Source organism: Pleurodeles waltl, chromosome 2_1, assembly GCF_031143425.1.
Source record: "Pleurodeles waltl isolate 20211129_DDA chromosome 2_1, aPleWal1.hap1.20221129, whole genome shotgun sequence".
Classification (NCBI taxonomy): Eukaryota; Metazoa; Chordata; class Amphibia; order Caudata; family Salamandridae; genus Pleurodeles; species Pleurodeles waltl.
Genome location: NC_090438.1, coordinates 303,587,129 through 303,607,188, shown reverse-complemented (window position 1 = coordinate 303,607,188; position 20,060 = coordinate 303,587,129). Strand labels below are relative to the sequence as shown.

Below are 20,060 nucleotides of genomic sequence, written 5' to 3'. Positions count from 1 at the left end.
ATTTGGAACCTACCCCAGGGGCAGGTTTAAACATTTTAACAGTTGAACCCGCACCTTTCCTGTAACTAAACAGTGACCTAACTACACTAGGTGTTGAGCGTTGCCAAAAAATGCATTAGTAATTAGCCTAGTACCTAAATCACTAGGGTTTGCAAGTGTGACACAGTACACCTTAGCCATTATATCAGGTCTGCTGTAGATGCTATAGGGGTAAGCATCACACTCAGTTGCCTGCTACAAATCCACAAAGCGCTTTTCCGCATCATCACTCATCAGGAACAGATTGCGGTACATGAATGCTAACAATAGTATGCCCAAAATAATCATTTTCAATAACACAGCCCTCTGCCTAGGAGCAACAACACACTGCTCTCCCTATAGCTTTCCCACATGTTCCAGAGCAGCAAGACATTTCTCCTTTACGGACACTTACATTGTGACAGCACAGATAGCGCCTACGCTCTTTCTTCCAGTCCCAGGCACAGTCATGGCAACCCGAGGAAATGCAACCCAAGGCCTACAAACCCCTCCCCCCGCCTCGGTCGGTAATCCCTGGCCATTCATAGATGTTGTCTCAAAGTGTAATCACCATGATTAGCGCATGCATGACGAGCAATGATGTGGCAAAATGATTGCACTAATCTTACAGGCTCAGGCGCCACATAGCAGTAGGAATAATGTCACTGAACAATTAATACACCCCTTGAGAATGGGCTTAGAGGTGAGTCTCTTGAAGGCGACAATGCAGGAGCAATGTGTTAAAGCAGGGCCAAGGAAAAGGTCTATGCGGCCTCAGGAAAACATAGGTCCATGTAAGATGAAACACAGACTGAGGCACGAGGAAGGCACTTAAAAAAAAAAAAAAAGCAGGCGCACCCACCATCTGATCTGTCACAGAGAAGAGAACACTCGTGACTTTGCCTCCAGGAGTGCATGTGCATTCACAAACTTGCCACTCCAGTCCCACCCTGCGACTCCTGAGACAATCAAGATGCTGCTCCTTTGCTGTAAACAGCATGAGAGCAGCAAGAGAATTGGCACGGTCAGGGGTTGCCGATGCTCCTTTGGAGACATGGGGACTGTGGATGTAATCCCCTGTGGTCTCTTATCATTGCAAGTAGGCGAGAGCTTGAGTGCTCATTTCAGGCTAGTTAGTGGAAGGCACCCGTCCAACCTGACATGCACACATCACACCAAGGAGGACCAGTTGTGTCACACTGAACCATTCAAGCTCCACCCCCACCCACATCCGACCTCACCTGACTACTGAAAACCGCCAAACTTTGCTTGGGCCATGCTTCACACAGCTGCGACTAATAAACAATGGAATGAGCTGGGAATCATTAGGTAATCATTTACTATGGGGCTCAAGGGCAGGGGGGCAACATCCCCATAAATGAACTGACGCTGACTGAAATATGAACCCCAGAGATTAAATGAACTGAATCATAACTGTTAAGTGTGTTTCTTTATAAAGATGTCAACGTTCTGGTTACTTAGATATTAGTTTTTGGTTTTGTTTTCTTCAGTTACAATTTAGAGAAACCAAAGCGTGGCTCCAAAGGTTATGATGAAACAGGTATAATTAGTGATGTTACAGTGACTTTCACCTTATCTATAATTATTGTTTCCTCCTTAGAGTTGTTTCCAAGTGGATGTTCTGCTTTTAAGAAAATTACCCCGAACATTGATGAGGAAGCTGCTATGAAGGAAGACACTGGAATGATGGATGTATACTATAGTGAGGTGCAGTACTTGAGACTTTGTATTTCAGTTCATCCATAAATAAAAAATTGTTTATTGCATAGAGTTACACTCCTGTTAACATTCATGCACAAAATCTTGCAGTCTGTGAAGGTCATTAGTTCAATTTTCTCCAGAATGCACTGGGTAATGGAATAACATATAGAAGAATATACTTTTGCCTTAAAGTGTAGAAAACGGAAGCATATGCTTAAGAACTATGGGAAGCAGCAGACTGGAAAGATATAATGAGGGATGTCATCTACAGTATCGCTGGCAAAATTGATATACCACATATTGAATTTTTTATGTCTTAAATGGATGATAGGTAAATGTAAAGAAATGTATGCTGTAAAATATCTCAAATAGTTTGAGAGTGTTGAATAGTTTCATTCCAATTAAGCATATTTATACATTCTGAACATTTAGTCAAATATGGATTTCTGGGACAGTCTGGAAGGCAAGGGAAAGCTATTGGAACTGTGAGCTTCTTATTGCTGCTGTGTTCATAATGTTACTATGATTTCAGTGGGGTATACCGTTCTTATGTAAATCTTCAAGTGATATATTAAGAACCCAGAATGTAGTGCATCACTAGGAGCATCTGCTCTTAGAAGCAAGTGCCCTCACCCTCCCAAAGGTGGCATGCTACATCATCGGGCCTGCCAATGAAAATTTGTTGGGTAGCAAACTTACACTCCTAGGTTCCTAGTACTAATGACCCTCCTATAATAAGTATTGGGTCCCTCGAAATTGTGGACATTACAGTCCCAGAATTGTTCTTAATAGCCCAATGGTAGCCGACTCACCTACCCCTCATCCACGACCCTGGAAGTGATCTCATATTCACTATTCTGAGAACCTACACCCAGTAGTGTGTTTCCTATCCAACCACTTTTTATGGTATTTTTTTACAGAGGTGAGGTCTCACATACATATTAGGATCCCCAGTTTCTCTAAGAGAAGATTAGGTATATGTATTAGTACTGATGAATTGCTACTTGACCATTTTGACAGTAAAGGTATGAAACAAGTCAACCAAGAACTTGAGTTAATTTGAATTACTTTGATCCCACATTCTTTCCAACAACGTAACATGGTTTTGCTGAGGATAAACTAGGATCATTATATCCTTTATTTTTCTGAATTGTTTTTAGTTTTGGCATAGATCCTTTATCCTTATTGGTCAATTTTAACCCAGATACACTTCCAATCTTCCCACCTATATACTGGTATATACCAGCATTGGGTATACCTCATTGAAATTGTTCTATTGTATAGGAGACTGTATACTGGACCACCCAAATCTCCTTGTCCTCCTATGTTTAAAACATATTACATGTTACTACATTTTTACTTTTAAACTAATGTGAGACTTACACTAATTAGGTAAGGATTATTTGAAATAATTACAAAAAAGCACACATAGGCATAGCCATGGCATCAGATATCGCTATTCATGAAAGTAACAAGGACATCATATGCACCTTTAGCAGCACTGCATTTAGCTCTCCAAATGAAGGAAGGCATAGATATTCACATTTGTAATGTGTTTTTGTTTTTGTTGTTCTTCTATTAGTACTAAAGCTTTGTTTCAAGAATTGTCAGACTTTTCCCATGCATAGGTTCCTAGTCGAATATTTACCTTTGTAATTTAAAACTGATGAGTCACGATAAAATGTAAAAGCAACGTGCTTTGGAAATGGATTTTCAAATTATACTTCAATAAAGTATATTTGATTTCTTAGAGGAGTTATGTCCTCTTAATTCTGTGCACAGGTCTTACTTCAAAAGTGTGTTTCTTAATCATCGTCATTAGGATCTTAAAATGTACCCATAAGGTCATTATCTTCTTTGGCCTTAGAATATTACTTCTAAGAGATTCATTGGAATGAAATATTAGCACGGTGCACAGAAATGTATCACCACCCCATCTGAAAACTGGAAGCTATTGGGAAACAGCCATTACAACGCAGTTGTAACCATGCATAGCCTTAACAACGCACGTGTTACCAGGAATGCACCTTTACCACGCATGCCTTTACAACAAATTAAATTATAAAGTTATGCATGGTAAGGGCATATGTGTGGTATTGGTGATAAGGGCACATGTGTGGTAAAGGCATGGTAAAGGCTATCAGCGTTGCAGGTCGTAAAAAGGAAACAGAAGGGTCTCTCTGCTTCCTCTTTACGACCTGCACCGCACCTCAGGAGAACTGGCTCATTGTGTGGAGAGTGAGGTAAGGGGAAGGGGGGCACTGGTTTAGGGCTTGGGGGGTGTTTAGGCTTTAGGGCTTGGGTCAGTTTTAGGGCTCAGGGTGAAGAGCATGTTCTTTTTTTTAAAGGGTTGGGACTCAGGGGGCGTCCTGCTGGGGTGTGGTTTTATGATTCAGGGCAGAGGGGGTTTAGCTTTAGGGCTTGGTGCGGGGGATTGTTTAAGGGTTCAGGGCAGGGGTTGGGTATTTTTTTAAAAGGGTTGGGAGTCCGGCGGTCGCGCTAGGGTCAGGTTTTAGGGCTCAGGATGGGGGGATTGGCTTTAGGGCTTGGCTGTAGGGTTCAGTTTTAGGCTTCAGGACAAGGGGTCAGGTATTTGTTTGTTTTTACAGGGTTGGGATCAAGAGTTGCACTGTGGTCAGGTTTTAGGGCTCAGGTTATAGGGGAAACAGCGTTAGTGCTTAGACAGAGGGGACAGTTTAAGGGTTCAGGGCAGGGGTCAGATATTTTTTTTAAAGGGCTGTGGGTGGGGGGCACAGAGGTCCATTTTTAGGGCTTAGGGCAGGGGTCAGGGAAAACCTTAACTATGCATATGGATTTAAAATACATGCTTTTACAATGAAATGCGATCTAAAGGCATGCATGGTAGAGGCATATTTGATGTTAAGGTTATGCATAGTTAAGGTTATGCATGGTTAAGTCATTTGCATTGTAGCGCAGCGTGGTAAAGTCATGCATTGCAATGGAATGCGTTTTTTCCGTCATACAACCAAAGCTATTAGGGTTGCATTGATTCCCTAATTGCTTGTTATCAAGGTCACACCCAAAGTTCTTTGAAAGAGAGAGCAGTGGATCAAGTTATCTGCAAGAAAGTGTAAGTCGACTCAGATGTGTGCCTCTTACATATTTATTATAGCTGCATGGCCAGGTTTAAGCTATTCAGCAACTACAATCATGTAAGAACTTTAGGAGAGACCAGGTACACCTACAGAAGTTAGGCAATAGCTTCTCGAGGTAAACAGCCACCTGTAAACATATTACAAACAGCAGGAGTGTTATTCCGTGTAGACAATACACAACTCACTCAGGGCAAGGTCAGTGGTTCATGGCAGTGTACCTTCCCTTGGTACAGTCTAGGAGGCATAGCCTATGTTTTTTCTAGCATGTTCATGCTAATCTTTCTGCAAGCCACCCTTGACCTTCTCTGTACATTCATCTGCCTATAAGAGCGATATTAGGTGTTTCCTTTCCTCTAATACAGCTTTTAACACTTTCTCTGAAGCTCTTTGTCAGCTCATTCCTGTAAAATCTTTCTTTCACAAGATGACTTCTATTCAAACTTTCCCTGAAACACCAGAACTGATTCACTTGGTTTCTCCCACACCATCATGGTCATCTCTGCAGACTAATATTGTCACATCCCAACCTAACATGGCACCACTTCCTGTGTGTCATTCGTTGCTTCCTCTTTCACCTACCTCTTGTTTCACCCTATAAAAGGATCTTGAATTCGTAGCACTATGCATTGTAAACACTCCAGTAACTGGGTTGGCTGATGCACCTAGTTTCGTGTGTTATCCTTTTCTTGGAATCCTGTTCCATCTCCAGAAATCCTTGCTTCATTTTCTGGAACATGCTCTATCTCTTGGAATCCTCCGTCTGCTGGGTCCAGTCCTCATCTCTACTGGTCCTGATTTTGCACATTTGTACATTTTGAGAGTGCCAGGTTCTTTAACACACTCTCTACATTGGATATGTTGTCTACTTTGAGGTTTTTTCTGCTGCAAACTAGGTCACCACTAATCATCCTATATATTGTGACAACAAGCTATCCACCCATTTGAAAATAAAATAATTAAATAAACCAACAAATACTCATGTATATATTCCCCCTCGCTCTCCTGAAAGGAAAACTGGTAAGTAGACATTACACCGTTATTCATCTTTAAATCATGTGACATCCATATTTTGGACAGCAGGGGATGCACACGTGCGCTAGATTGGAGCTCCGCACACGCCTGTGGTTGGAGGCTGTGCCTACAGTGATTCTTCACAGAGAGAGCCTTGTGTCGAGAGCCCTGCTAGAGTTCTTCTTTGGCTACAGCCTGAGCGGGACATGCCACCAGTTCAGCTCCAGCCTGGCTGACTTCTACAAATGCTTCCGCCACAGCAGCAAGAACAGCGTGTGTTTTCTGTTTGACATTTTTTATAATAATTGTTGACTAAAATTGCCAATATCATTGATAAACGTGAATGTGTATAGGAGAAAGTGCAGCATGGACTCGTACAGTGCTTCTAATTGTTTTATCAACCTCAAGGATAGTTTAGACTTTGGTCAAAGAGCCTTTGTGGGGTCAATTAGTTGTACAGAGAAATCTGACTGACCAATATTGAGATATTTCAACTAGAACTCGATCTAAAATTTGCTGAGTCAAAGAACAGAACTTCTACTTTGTCTGTACAAAGTTTATAATGCCAGACACCATTCACTCCTGGCAAAAGTCAGGAATGACTTGAAAATGTCCTCATCCCAAATACAAGTGAAGTATGTTAATGTGTGCACTTACAGCAACTGTAAGGTTTTGCATTCTGCATCTTGAATGCTGTGGTGGCATGGGGAATTATTCATTACTGTTTAATGGGAGATGTTGGAGAAGTCTGCACGCAGAGGAAAGAATTCTAGAATTATATTTTCTTTGCTCATTGTGGGTAAATTTTAAATTGGCTGTAGAGCAGTCCTGTATGTTAAGATTAGACTGCTAAATCAGTGGAACCAGTCACTTAAAGGAACAGCTAAATGAAACAAATGGTTTCTGCTCCGAACTGCGCGTGCTGCTAATGGTGTCCACAGGGAGTCAGAAGTGCTGTAATTCGTGCACTTTTGGATTCACGTTTCTGACCACTTCATATAAAGACCACCATCCCTGTGGTAAGCCCACCACCTGCTGCTGTATTCCTTCCACAACAAGAGTCTCAGCGATCATAATTATATCAGACAAAGCAGCTACTTAAATTGGTTTTAGTCTGCTGAATCTCATGGAATTTTAATGAATTCCACTGAATTCTGCGGAATAAAATTCCACCAATTCCACCCACCCCTATGATTAGTAGAGACACCAATCAGAAAATCAGACTCTATACTTTCTTTTCTAAACTGCACAGACAGTACTTGTATATTGATTTATGCTTAAATAGCACCATGATTTCCCAAAACAAAACAACTGAGATACACCACTTAATTTACTTAGACCACTCAGCAACATTTCTTTATTGAACAAAAAAACAATATACTCATACTTGTATATGTAATTAGTTTTTGCCTCAGCTTTCAGTTAATTATGAAGATTATATTAAATATTTACAAACTGAAATCTCAGAATTCGTAAAACTAAATTCCAGTTCAACTTCACCCACTATTGTTTGGGAATGTATGAATGCCTACATTCAAAAAGTCTTGCATTGTGTCCTTTAGATTAGAAAAGCAGAGGTTGAAAAGAGAAAACTCATAGGAAACAATTAGTTGACCTAATTAATACTCACACTGGACAAGTCAGACAAAAAGGTCCTAACTGTAATAATGCCTACCACAATATAGTTGCCCTGCACAGGTCAATTCAAGTTGTATATATCACAAAAACAAACAAAAATGAACATCAATTTCAAATTCAAATGTTATAAAATGGGAGAGAAGTCTGAAAAATGATTCACCTTTATTAGGCGACAAACATAAAATGTTCATGTTATACATGAGATTAAAGATGCAATAGGTCAAATTACATATTACCATCAGGACATCTTGTCCATATTGAAATGATATAATTTTCATCCATACTATGATGTCCCAAAGAATAATGTCTCCCGTATCTTGGAATATCTTAATTAAATCTGCCTTCCAAAGATTGGAAATATTTACTAATGGCAGAATTCTGTACAGAAGATATTACAACTGTCATATCTGATATGCCATTAGATAAAGCCCCAGAACCTGATTGTAAACGAGCACAAGTTTGTAAACTAATCATTGATTCCCTTGCCCTGATAAACCTAGAGATTCTTAAGGACATCCAACTAAACATTAACCCTCCCTCTTCATAGAATGAACTTACTATAGATGCCTTTGAGTAAAGGACAAAGAGCCAGATGTACGTAGATGCAATTTTGCATTTACTAAATAACAACTCCATAGAAATCTCTATTTAGGAAATACAAAATGACATGCATCAAAATACCGATTTCCTAATAGCAATTCCGACAAAGTAGGAATCACTATTAGGAAGTCACAGTTAAGAAATCCCATGCCATTTGTTACAATGGGCTGGTTTTGCATTTCCTAAATAGCAATTTCCTATGAGGAAATCGCTATTTTGGAAAAGCTGCAAAACCAAGGATGGCTATGGGCAAAAGGTCCCCCTAATCACTATTTGCGACTTCCTATTTGGAGGATCGCAAATTGTAATTTTTACTGGGTAGAAATCGCAATTTGTGATTCCCTAAAGGGACTCTTAAAGGGTCAAAATATTAATTCGGACTGTTAAGCAATGTTAAAGGGCTTTGTATATCTGGCCCAAAGACTTTCTTGACTGCAGATCGAATTGCCACATATCTTTGCTGATTCCAAAATATTTATTCATTACTGGTCATTCTATTACGTGATTCTTAAATACAACAAAGCTTCATACCAATTAGAGACACATACCAACTTTTCTACAGCACTTAGGTGGTCATTACAACCCTGGCGGACGGTGTTAAAGCTGCGGAAATACCGCAAACAGGCCAGCGGACAAAAAAAGGGAATCACGACCCTGGCGGAAACCGCCAACAAAGACAGCCACTTTAACACATCGCCCGCCACGGCGGTACAGACAAACAGCGCGGCGGTCACCGCCAACAGACAGGCAGGAGACAATGTACCGCCCACACTATTATGACAGGCCAATCCGCCACCTTTTCCGGGGCGGATTCTCCGTAGATAAAAACACGGCGGAAACAGCTTTTGCAATGGGAAAACGCTCACCTTAACACACTCCACAAGGAACGACGACTCAATGGAGCCGGAACTCCAAATCCTACCTGCCTTTGTCTTTCTGCTCCTCTACGACCAACAGCGACGTAGGCACAGAAGATACCGGTGAGTACTGCATCTACGACATGGGGGAGGAGGGAGGCAAAAGTTAGGGGGACACCCACCAAACACCCCCACCCCCACCCTCGCATATCACAACATACACACCAATGCAGTCAAAAATATCACATTAACAACCCACAATCCCCCAGGAAGAATGCTAAGACAAAGCGAATTGCGGTCAAACATTGTAATGTGCCAATATACATGATATACAAAAAAATACTGATATATATCTCGAAATCTGTCATAATTAAATATACAATACAAGAAGTAGTGCAGATATGTACACAACAATGTCCGTGCACCAACAGTCCAAAAATGCATGGGCGAGGCCCACAATAGATACCTGACCAAAATCCGATAGAACACTGCCGGGCATCAGATAGAAACACTACAGGCACCTCAGGGGGAAGGGAAGGGGGGGCACCTCAGCCAGATGAATGCGAAGCCAGATCCACGACGGGGCTCCATGCCCATTGATGTATCCTGGGGAGTGCAAAGCCACAGTCTCATATGTCTCTACAGTGGGTGGGTTGCCCACTGTTACATCCTGGGGAGTACAAAGCCACAGTCTCACAAGTCTTTACAGTGGGTGGGTTGCCCACTGTGCCATCCTGGGGAGTGCAAAGCCACAGTCTCACAAGTCTTTACAGTGGGTGGGTTGCCCACTGTTACAACCTGGGGAGTGCAAAGCCACAGTCTCACAAGTCTTTACAGTGGGTGGCTTGCCCACTGTTACATCCTGGGGAGTGCAAAGCCACAGTCTCACAAGTCTCTACAGTGGGTGGGTTGCCCACTAGACCATCCTGGGGAAAGCAAAGCTAAATTTTTGCAAGTATCTGCAGTTCTCTACTGGTACTGGGTGGGACTGGTGCCCAGACAGGATGAGTCTTCCCGTGAAAGTTCATGTCCTGTCACTGTCCCAGCTGCACATGGGATAAGGATGCCTGATGTGGCGGACTATTCATACCCACACGGTGTTTGCCTTGTTCAGCGGTCTTCACCATGCCAGTCTTGACCCTGTTCAGCGGTGCTTTGACATGTCGGTCTTTGCCCTGTTCAGCCGTGCTTAGCCATGGCAGTCTTTGCCCAGTTCAGCGGTCTGCACCATGGCGGTCTTGGCCCTGTTCAGCGGTGCTTTGACATGGCGGTCTTTGCCCTGTTCAGCGATGCTTAGCCATGGCAGTCTTTGCCCTGTTCAGCGGTCTTCACCATGGCGGTCTTGGCCCTGTTCAGCAGTGCTTTGACATGGCGGTCTTTGCCCTGTTCAGCGATACTTAGCCATGGCAGTCTTTGCCCTGTTCAGCGGTGCTCTGACATGGCGGTTCGGATACTGACATTGGTGTGTGGCATGACGAACTCTACACTGGACATTGGTGTGTGGCATGACGATCTCCACACTGGACATTGGTGTGTGGCTTAAAGTTCCATCATTGCCCAGCGGGGCTGTGGAATCCTGGTCCCTCCTGGGCTGTGACTCCGGCGGTGGTCTCCTGACCAGTAACGATACTTGGGCCCTCCTGGGCTGTGACTCCGGCTGTGGTCTCCAGGCCAGTAACGATACTTGAGCCCTCCTGGGCTGTGACTCCGGCGGTGGTCTCCTGACCAGTAACGATACTTGAGCCCTCCTGGGCTGTGACTCCGGCGGTGGTCTCCTGACCAGTAACGATACTTGAGCCCTCCTGGGCTGTGACTCCGGCGGTGGTCTCCTGACCAGTAACGATACTTGGGCCCTCCTGGGCTGTGACTCCGGCGGTGGTCTCCTGACCAGTAACGATACTTGGGCCCTCCTGGGCTGTGACTCCGGCGGTGGTCTCCTGACCAGTAACGATACTTGAGCCCTCCTGGGCTGTGACTCCGGCGGTGGTCTCCTGACCAGTAACGATACTTGGGCCCTCCTGGGCTGTGACTCCGGCGGTGGTCTCCTGACCAGTAACGATACTTGAGCCCTCCTGGGCTGTGACTCCGGCAGTGGTCTCCTGACCAGTAATGATACTTGAGCCCTCCTGGGCTGTGACTCTGGCGGTGGTCTCCTGACCAGTAACGACGGTGCTGGCGGTTGTGTCTGGACCGCCGGAAATGATGATGCACTTCTCCGCCGTGACACTCACAACAGGCTGGGCAGACTTCCTCGGGACCTTCCCCACCTTCTTTGGAGTTACAGCTGACTCACCAATCGCCTTCGATCCCATTTCAGTTGTTGTCCCACCAGGAGTCTTGACACGGTCCCGTCGTCCACTCTCCAATTTTGGAGCCTTTACAGGGGGTGGGCTGCCAGTGCCTTGGCTCCGGGTCCTACTGCCTGCCCTGGTGGACGGTGCACTCCAAAAACCTGGAACACGCACCACTGGCACTGGAGGCTTTTTGGCTGAGGCGCTATGACGGGACTGATGAACTGGAGGGGGGGGTGGGGGCAAACAGGTCAATTTGACATAGGGACAGTTTCTGACGGACACTGGGATGGGTAGCTGGAGGGGGTCTGGGAGTGGAGGTAGAGGAGGTGGTTGTAGGAGGTGTCACTTTAGGTGTTTTGGGTGCAGGTGCAGGTACTGGAGGCTGTCGTGAGGTGGATGGATGTTGGGTGAGTGATTGCCGGCGTTTGTGTACTTTGGGAGGGGGCGTCACAGACACACTGGGAGAGGACACAGGGGACGTGTAAATGGCAGTGGAGGTGGTGAGTGCAGGTGAGCGGCTTGTGGTGCTGGGTGTCCTGGTGCGAGTCCTAGTGCCTGTAGATGTGGTGCATGCAGGTGTGTGTGTAGACGAGACTGGGAGGGAGGAGGGAGAAGAGGAGGAGGGGGACACAGTGGAGACCGTGGATGTTGCTGTGTCTGTATGGGTGTGATGCTTGTGTGAGTGCCTGTGGTGTGTGTGGTGCCTATGTTTGCTTGACCTACTTTTGGGTGTTGACTTGTGTGCCTGCTGGTCTGTAGGTGTGCTTGGGATGGGCTGGTTTACAGGGGATTGGGTCTGGGTGGAGGAAGTTGGAGGGGGGAGGCTGGACACAGGGACAATGGCTGCCATCAGTGCTGAGGCCAGAGATTGCTGGGTTCGCTGAGGGACAGCCTGACCAGAATGAATGCCTTCCAGGAATGCATTACCGTGTTGCAACTCTCGTTCCACACCCTGGATGGCATTCACAATGGTAGACTGCCCAACAGTGAGTGACCTGAGGAAGTCAATGGCCTCCTCACTGAGGGCAGCAGGGGTGACAGGGGCAGGGCCTGAGGTGCCTGGGGCGAAGGTGATGCCCATCCTCCTGGGTGAGCGGGCACGGGGCGAAGGCTGAGGGGCTGCTGGGAGGGCGGTGCTGGTAGGGGAGGTGGCGGCTGTACCTGTAGAAGTGGGGCGCACAGATGGTGCCGCCACCACAGGGGAGCTCACATCGGCGGACGAGTCCGTGTCGCTGGTTGGTGATCCTGTGGCCGACGTGAAGCTCCCCTCGCCCTCCGTCCCACTGGTGCATTCAGAGTCTGTGGTGTGGCCCTCCATGGCCATGTGGGATGCAGCTCCCTCGTGCTCCGGTGCCACTGTACCTCCGCCTGATGATGCTGATGTACAAAAGGACAGGGAGAGCAGGAAAAGGGGGGGAGACAGAAGAAAGAGAGTTTTAGTGCATGGCATACCGCTACCGTTGGCGGACACGACAGACGCAGCAGCCCCATGCATTACGCCGTGCTCCTGCCCTCTGCACATGCAATTTCTGGGATATGGCCTACATGGCAATGGTACAAATCTGCGCACATGAATGGCAAAGGGGCAACTATACATCAACTTGCCTCTGTTCTGAGCTGGGGTAGAGTCCCACATGGCCTACATTACGAAGGGGCCTTGCCTACCTAACTCGCCCTGGCCTAAGGACACCCACAGCCCACCTCCCCCACCCAGACACCTCCACTGCACGCAAAGTCCACAGAATGAGGTTGTACTCACCCCCTTGTGTCTGCTGTGATGTCCTTAAGCGCCCATCCAACTCCGGGTAGGCCACCGCCAGGATCCGGAACATCAGGGGGGTCATGGTGCGACGGGCACCCCTCCCACGTTGGGAGGCCATCCCCAGCTGAGCCTCCGCCGTCTTCTTGCTGCAGCGGCGAATGTCCTCCCATCTCTTACGGCAGTGGGTGCCCCGTCTCTGGTGGGCCCCCAGGGTCCGGACTTCCTTGGCGATGGCACGCCAAATGTCCCTCTTCTGGTGGGCGCTGACCTACATGACATGCACAAGGAAAGAGAAACAGTCATTACCTACTGCACCGTCAATGTGAGTGGGCCCCTCCCAACTCTGTCCATGTGGCCCATTCATCCCCATGCATTTCTGTTGTAAGAACTGTGCCCCCTTCGTTCTCCCACCCAGCCCTGTCCACCCAGGCCTAGCCCATCCAACGTGCTCCCTGTGTACTAACCTGTTGGTCTGGAGGACCGTAGAGTAGCGTGTACTGGGGGAGGACCCCATCCACAAGTTTCTCCAACTCCTGTGCAGTGAAGGCAGGGGCCCTTTCCCCAGACGCAGCAGCCATTGTTGCTTCCAGACCGAGGTCACAGCAGCACTAGCAGTGTAGGTCCTCTCCTGTCGAAGGTCAGGTATCTAGTGAGTGAACAGATAGAAAATGGTGGTGACGTCCGCGGCGGTGACGTCCGCGGCGGGGCGCATCATCACCGCCAGTGCACCTGTTCATTGGCTCCTGGGACCCATAGGGTCCAATGTTATCCAATGCAGCATTGCGCCGCGCTCTACGACCGCCTACCGCGACGGTGTCCAACGCCAGCGCAGTTACCCCACAATTCCATTGTCACAGTTTAGAGGTCAGGCAGCCGCCATTTCAGGGGCCCATATGGCTTCATTTACTACTGCATCACACATACCGAGGCCTACACTCAAAACTTTTCCCGGATGGGTTAATTGTCTGTTGTAGTCTTGTGTGTGACTGTGGGTACATACCTGGAGGAATGGTGACAGTTTCTTCGCTGTTGTCCTTCTTAGGCACCGTCAGTTGAGACATATTGGAAGATGGCGGAACCCGCCGGTGTACCGACCGCTGGTGGACCTGTTGACAATGGAAGAGAGACATTTGATCGTGACCTACCGGTTCGACCGTGCCACAATCCAGGAACTATGTACCCAGTTGGAGCCAGAGCTGATGTCACCAATCCGCCATCCGACAGGAATTCCCCCTGACGTGCAGGTGCTGTCAGTGCTCCATTTCCTTGCAAGTGGGTCATTTCAGACAACTGTGGCCATGGCATCAGGGATGTCCCAGCCTATGTTTTCCAACGTGTTGTCCAGAGTGTTGTCTGCCCTGCTGAAAAACGTAAGGAGATACATCATTTTCCCTGAGGTGGAGGATTTGCCTACAGTGAAAGGTGACTTCTATGCCCTTGGACATATCCCGAATGTCATAGGTGCCATTGATGGGACCCATGTAGCTCTGGTCCCCCCACAGGAGTGAACAGGTGTACAGGAACAGGAAGAGTTATCATTCGAAGAATGTCCAGATGGTCTGTTTGGCAGACCAGTACATTTCGTAGGTAAATGCTATGTTCCCTGGCTCTGTGCATGATGCCTACATCCTGCGCAATAGCAGCATCCCTGATATGATGGGTCAACTCCAGAGGCACCGTGTATGGCTATTGGGGGACTCTGGTTACCCCAACCTTTACTGGCTATTGACCCCAGTGAGGAATCCCAGGACCAGGGCAGAGGAACGGTACAATGAGGCCCATGGGCGGACTAGGAGGGTAATCGAACGCACCTTCGGCCTTCTTAAGGCCAGGTTCAGGTGCCTACATATGACAGGTGGGTCCCTATTCTACTCACCGAAGAAGGTGTGTGACATCATCATCGCCTGCTCCATGCTCCATAACTTGGCATTGCGACGCCAGGTGCCTTTTCTGCAGGAGGATGATCCAGATGATGGTGTTGTAGCAGCGGTGGAGCCTGTGGAGCCTTTGGACAGTGATGAGGATGAAGCTGATGAAGAAGAAAATGACAACAGGGAGTCAGTCATACAGCAATATTTCCAGTGAGACACAGGTGAGTACGTTTTCAGGTTTAACATAACATTAACTTTCACATGTCTACCTCTATCCTGTACCTACATTTCACTCACTATTTGTTAACTGAGTTGTCCCCTTCCATTTCAGTTTCACAAATGTGGTAACCTATGTGTCAACAGCTTGCACCCTTGAAAGGCTTGTGATGTGTGACATTGGTATGTTGGCCTTCCAATGGGTATCCATTTTTGACACTGTAATTGACAATACAAAGTTCAAATTCATTGACTGACTCCAGTTTTATCAGTGTTTCAAGGGTGTTTATTTAAGTGCATAAACATGAAGGGGGGTTGTGAAATGGGGATGGGTTATGGTGGAAGAATGTCCATGGCAGAGTCCAGTCTATTAGTCTCACAGGTACATTGCACATCTGGCCATTGGAAGTGGAGCTGGGGCAGTTCCGATTTAGACAGGGTAACAAAGTGGTACAGTGGGGGGACAATCAGGGTGCTCTTATTTCCTGGCGGGGGTCTTGCCATCTTGCTCTGTCCTGTTCCTGGATCTCAGGGACCGCTTTCGTGGTGGTTGTCCGTCTGCAGGGGGTGGGGTGCTGGTGTGTTGGTCCTGTGGCAGGGCGTCCTGTCCACTAGCGCCGGCAGAGGTGGTGGGCATTTCATCGTCCATGCTAGTGTCAGGGGCCCCTTGGAGTGCCACGGTGTCCCTCAAGGTCTTTTGAATGTCCGTCAGCACCCCTACGATGGTGCCCAGGGCAGAGCCGATGGTCCTGAGCTCCTCCCTGAACCCCAAATACTGCTCCTCCTGCAGACGCAGGGTCTCCTGCAACTTGGCCAGTATCGTCGCCATCGTCTCCTTGGAGTGGTGGTATGCTCCCATGATGGAGGAGAGGGCCTCATTGAGAGTAGGTTCCCTTGGCCTGTCCTCCCTCTGTCGCACAGCAGCCCTCCCAGTTCCCCTCTGTTCCTGTGCCTCCGTCCCCTGGACCGTGTGCCCACTACCACTGCCCCCAGGTCCCTGTTGTTGTTGGGGTGGTGGGTTAGCCTGGGTGCCCTGTAGTGGTGGACACACCGCTGATTGACCTGTCCTGGGTAGGGAGGTATGGGCCCGCTGGGTGGGTGCTGTGCTGGTGTTACCAGAGGGTGGAAGGTCAGTGTTGGGCTGTGGCTGGGCAAGGGGAACCGACTGTCCTGAGGCCCACAATGGTCCGGGCTGGTCATCAAGATCCAGTAGGGCAGAGCTGGTGTCGTCACTGTGGGCCTCTTCTGGGGGTGGAGTGGTGTTGTCTGGACCCTCTGGTGTGGTGACGGTCCTTCGGGTTCCTGCGGGGATATAAGTACATGATTATTGCATGTGTGTGTTTCATGGTGTGCAATGGTTGGGTGTGCGTGTACCCCAGTGCAGGCATTCCTGTGTGGGGGCTTGTGTGCTGATGGTTGGGGGGTGTTCTGGGTATGTGCAGTGGGCATGCTTTAGTGATGGGTATCCATGCTTATTTGTGTCATGCAGATCTTGGTGTTGGGATGGGTGGTTGGTGTTATGGGTACATTAGTGAGGAGTTAGGGTGATAGGGGAGGGTGTGAGGGTGGGGGTGTGTGATAGCATGCAGGTAAGGTGGGGGATATGATAGTTAAGATTTGACTTACCAGTGTCCGTTCCTCCAACGACTCCTGCGAGGCCCTCACGATGCAAGAGGGACAAGGCTTGCTCCTCCCATGTTGTTAGTTGTGGGGGAGGAGGTGGGGGTCCGCCGCTAGTCCGCTGAACCGTGATGTGGTGCCTGGATACCGTGGAACGCACCTTCCCCCGTAGGTCGTTCCACCTCTTCCTGATGTCCTCCCTATTTCTTGGATGCTGTCCCACAGCGTTGACCCTGTCGACTATTCTTTGCCCTAGCTCCATCTTCCTGGCTATGGATGTGTGCTGTACCTGTGAGCCAAGTAGCTGTGGATCTACCCTTACGATTTCCTCCACCATGACCCTGAGCTCCTCTTCGGAAAAGCGGGGGTGTCTTTGGCGTGCCATGGGGTGGTGTGTGTGTGATTTGTGAGGTGGTATATGTGTTGATGGTTGTGGTGAGTGTAGTGGTATGTGGTGTTTTGTGCGTGGATGTTGTGTGGGTGATGGTGTAGTGTGCCTCTGTGTGATGGGGTTCTCTATTCTGTGCTGTCTCTCTCTGGCCTTCTCTCTAATTTCGGGTCGTAGGGGTTTGTGGGTAATGTGGGTGTGTGTTTTATATTGTGTTGGGTGTGTGGGAGTGGTATGTGTATGTGTATGTGTATCAGGTGTGTGTATTTTGAATTGTCCAATGTGGCTGTGTTTTGGAGATGTGTGTGTATTTTGAGCGCAGCGGTTTGTACCGCCAATGGAATACCGCGGTTGAAAGACCGCTGCGTGGATTCGTGTGTCGTAATAGCATGGGCGTGTTTCTGTTGGCGTGGAGGTGGAGGATTTGTTTCCGCCTGTTTATCGCTGACCTTTGGTTTGGCGGACTTGTGTGGGTGTCTGAATTTCGGCGGATTCCGTGGTGTGTGTCATAATAGCTGTGGTGGAATTCCGCGGCCACGGCGGTGTGTTGGCGGTCTTCTGCACGGCGGTAAGCGCCTTATACCGCCAATGTTGTAACGACCCCCTTAGGGCCTGATTACAACTTTGGAGGAGGTGTTAATCCGTCCCAAAAGTGACGGTAAAGTGACGGATATACCACCAGCCATATTACGAGTCCATTATATCCTATGGAACTCGTAATACGGCTGGTGGTATATCCGTCACTTTACCGTCACTTTTGGGACGGATTAACACCTCCTCCAAAGTTGTAATCAGGCCCTTAGTAACAGTGTCAAGACTGTCAAGATCCCCGGCTAGCTTACTTTTGAAAACTGAACAAGCTTTCCACTGGGTCTTTAGGGCTTCATGTATTTAATATTGTTAGAAATGGGGTCTTTGGTTGACAGTCAGGTTACCCCCTGTTTAAGCAAGGACCCTCACTCTAGTCAGGGTAAAAGAGAATCACCCTCAGCTAACCCCTGCTTACCCCCTTGGTAGCTTGGCACGAGCAGTAGGCTTAACTTCAGAGTGCTAGGTGTAAAGTATATGTACCAACACACACACACACAGTAACCTAATGAAAACACTACAAGATGACACAACACAGGTTTAGAAAAATAGAAAATATTTATCTAAACAAAACAAGACCAAAACAACAAAAATCCACAATACACAAGTCAAGGTATCAATTAAAAAGCAAAAAGAGTCTTCATGTAGTTTTAAACACACACTAACACTGTTAGCGTGAAAATGTAACTTGGGTGCGTCAAGAATAACCCGCACGGGCTAGCCTGCGTCAAAAAGGTCTTGCGATGCGTCAATTTCACTCACAAACGAGACCTTGCGTTGTGTCTCCTTTCGACGGGTCGCGTCGTTTCTTCTCTCCGCAGGAGAGCGATGCGTCAATCCGGTCAGCACTCTTGGGTCCGGGCAGGCCTTGCGTTGGTTTTACAAGCCAAGCGGTGTTTGCATCAGAAATCCAGCTACACGATGATCCACAAAACCACGCAGCGCAGGTTGCGATCTCCCAGCCTCCATCAGCGATGCTGCGCATTGTTTCTCCAGCTCCGTGCATCGATTCTTCAGTCGCGTTGCAGGCGAGCATAGATTTTCAGCTGCGAAACTGGCTGCACGTTGTTTCTTTAGCCGCAGACCGGAGTCGTGTCAATCTTTTCCCCGCACTGCGTTCTGTGTGTGGATTTCCTCCTCTTAGGCTGCCAGGCTCTCCTTTCAGGGTCCCAGGAACTGGATGGGCACCACAGGGCAGAGTAGAAGTCTCTCCAGAGACTCCAGGTGCTGGCAGAGAGAGGTCTTTGCTGTCCCTGAGATTTCAAACAACAGGAGGCAAGCTCTAAATCAAGCACTTGGAAATCTTCACACGATGGAAAGCACACAAAGTCCAATCTTTGCCCTCTTACTCTGGCAGACGCAGCAACTGCAGGATAGCTCCACAAAGCACAGTCACAGGCAGGGCAGCTCTTCTTCCTCAGCTCTTCTCCAGGCAGATGTTCCTCTTGGTTTCCAGAAGTGTTCTGAAATCTGTGGTTTTGGGTGCCCTTCTTATACCTAATTTCTCCTTTGAAGTAGACCTACTACAAAGTAAAGTCTCTCTTGAATGTGAAATCCTGCCTTGCCCAGGCCAGGCCCCACACACTCACCAAGGGCTTGGAGACTGCAGTGTGTGAGGGCAGCCACAGCCCTTTCAGGTGTGAGTGACTGCTCCTCCCCTCCCTCCTAGCACAGATGGCTCATCAGGAAATGCAGACTACACCCCAGCTCCCTTTGTGTCACTATCTAGTGTGAGGTGCAGCGAGCCCAACTGTCAAACTGACCCAGACAGGGAATCCATAAACAGGCAGAGTCACAGAAATGGCATAAGCAAGAAAATGCTCACTTTCTAAAAGTGGCATTTTCAAACACACAATCTTAAAATCAACTTTACTAAAAGCTGTATTTTTAAATTGTGAGCTCAGAGACCCCAAACTCCACATGTCCATCCCCTCCCAAAGGGAATCTACACTTTAATCAGATTTAAAGCTAGCCCCCATGTTAACCTACGGGAGGGACAGGCCTTGCAACAGTGAAAAACAAATTTAGCAATATTTCACTGTCAGGACATATACAACACATTACTATGGGGGTCATTCCGACCCTGGCGGTCCATGACCGCCATGGCGGAGGGCGGCGGAAGCACTGCCAACAGGCTGGCAGTGCTTCCTGGGCTATTCTGACCGCGGCGGTAAAGCCGCAGTCAGAAAAGAGGAACCGGCGGTTTCCCGCCGGTTTTCCCCTGGCCCAGGGAATCCGCCATGGCGGCGCTGCTTGCAGCACCGCCATGGGGATTCCGACCCCCTTCCCGCCAGCCTGTTTCTGGCGGTGTCCACCGCCAGAACCAGGATGGCGGGAACGGGTGCCGTGGGGCCCCTGG

At 48.0% G+C, this 20,060-nt stretch overlaps 1 protein-coding gene across 2 annotated transcripts in view; it reads left to right on the top strand.

Moving 5' to 3' along the window:
* The window catches only part of DOCK11 (dedicator of cytokinesis 11), a 1,108,606-nt gene that overhangs the window by 839,506 nt on the left and 249,040 nt on the right, over nucleotides 1–20,060 (top strand). For both annotated transcript variants that reach the window (XM_069212535.1, XM_069212533.1), the window contains one exon: nucleotides 1,640–1,746. In XM_069212535.1, coding sequence (XP_069068636.1) covers nucleotides 1,640–1,746 — 107 coding nt within the window. The remainder of the gene's footprint in view (nucleotides 1–1,639; nucleotides 1,747–20,060) is intronic.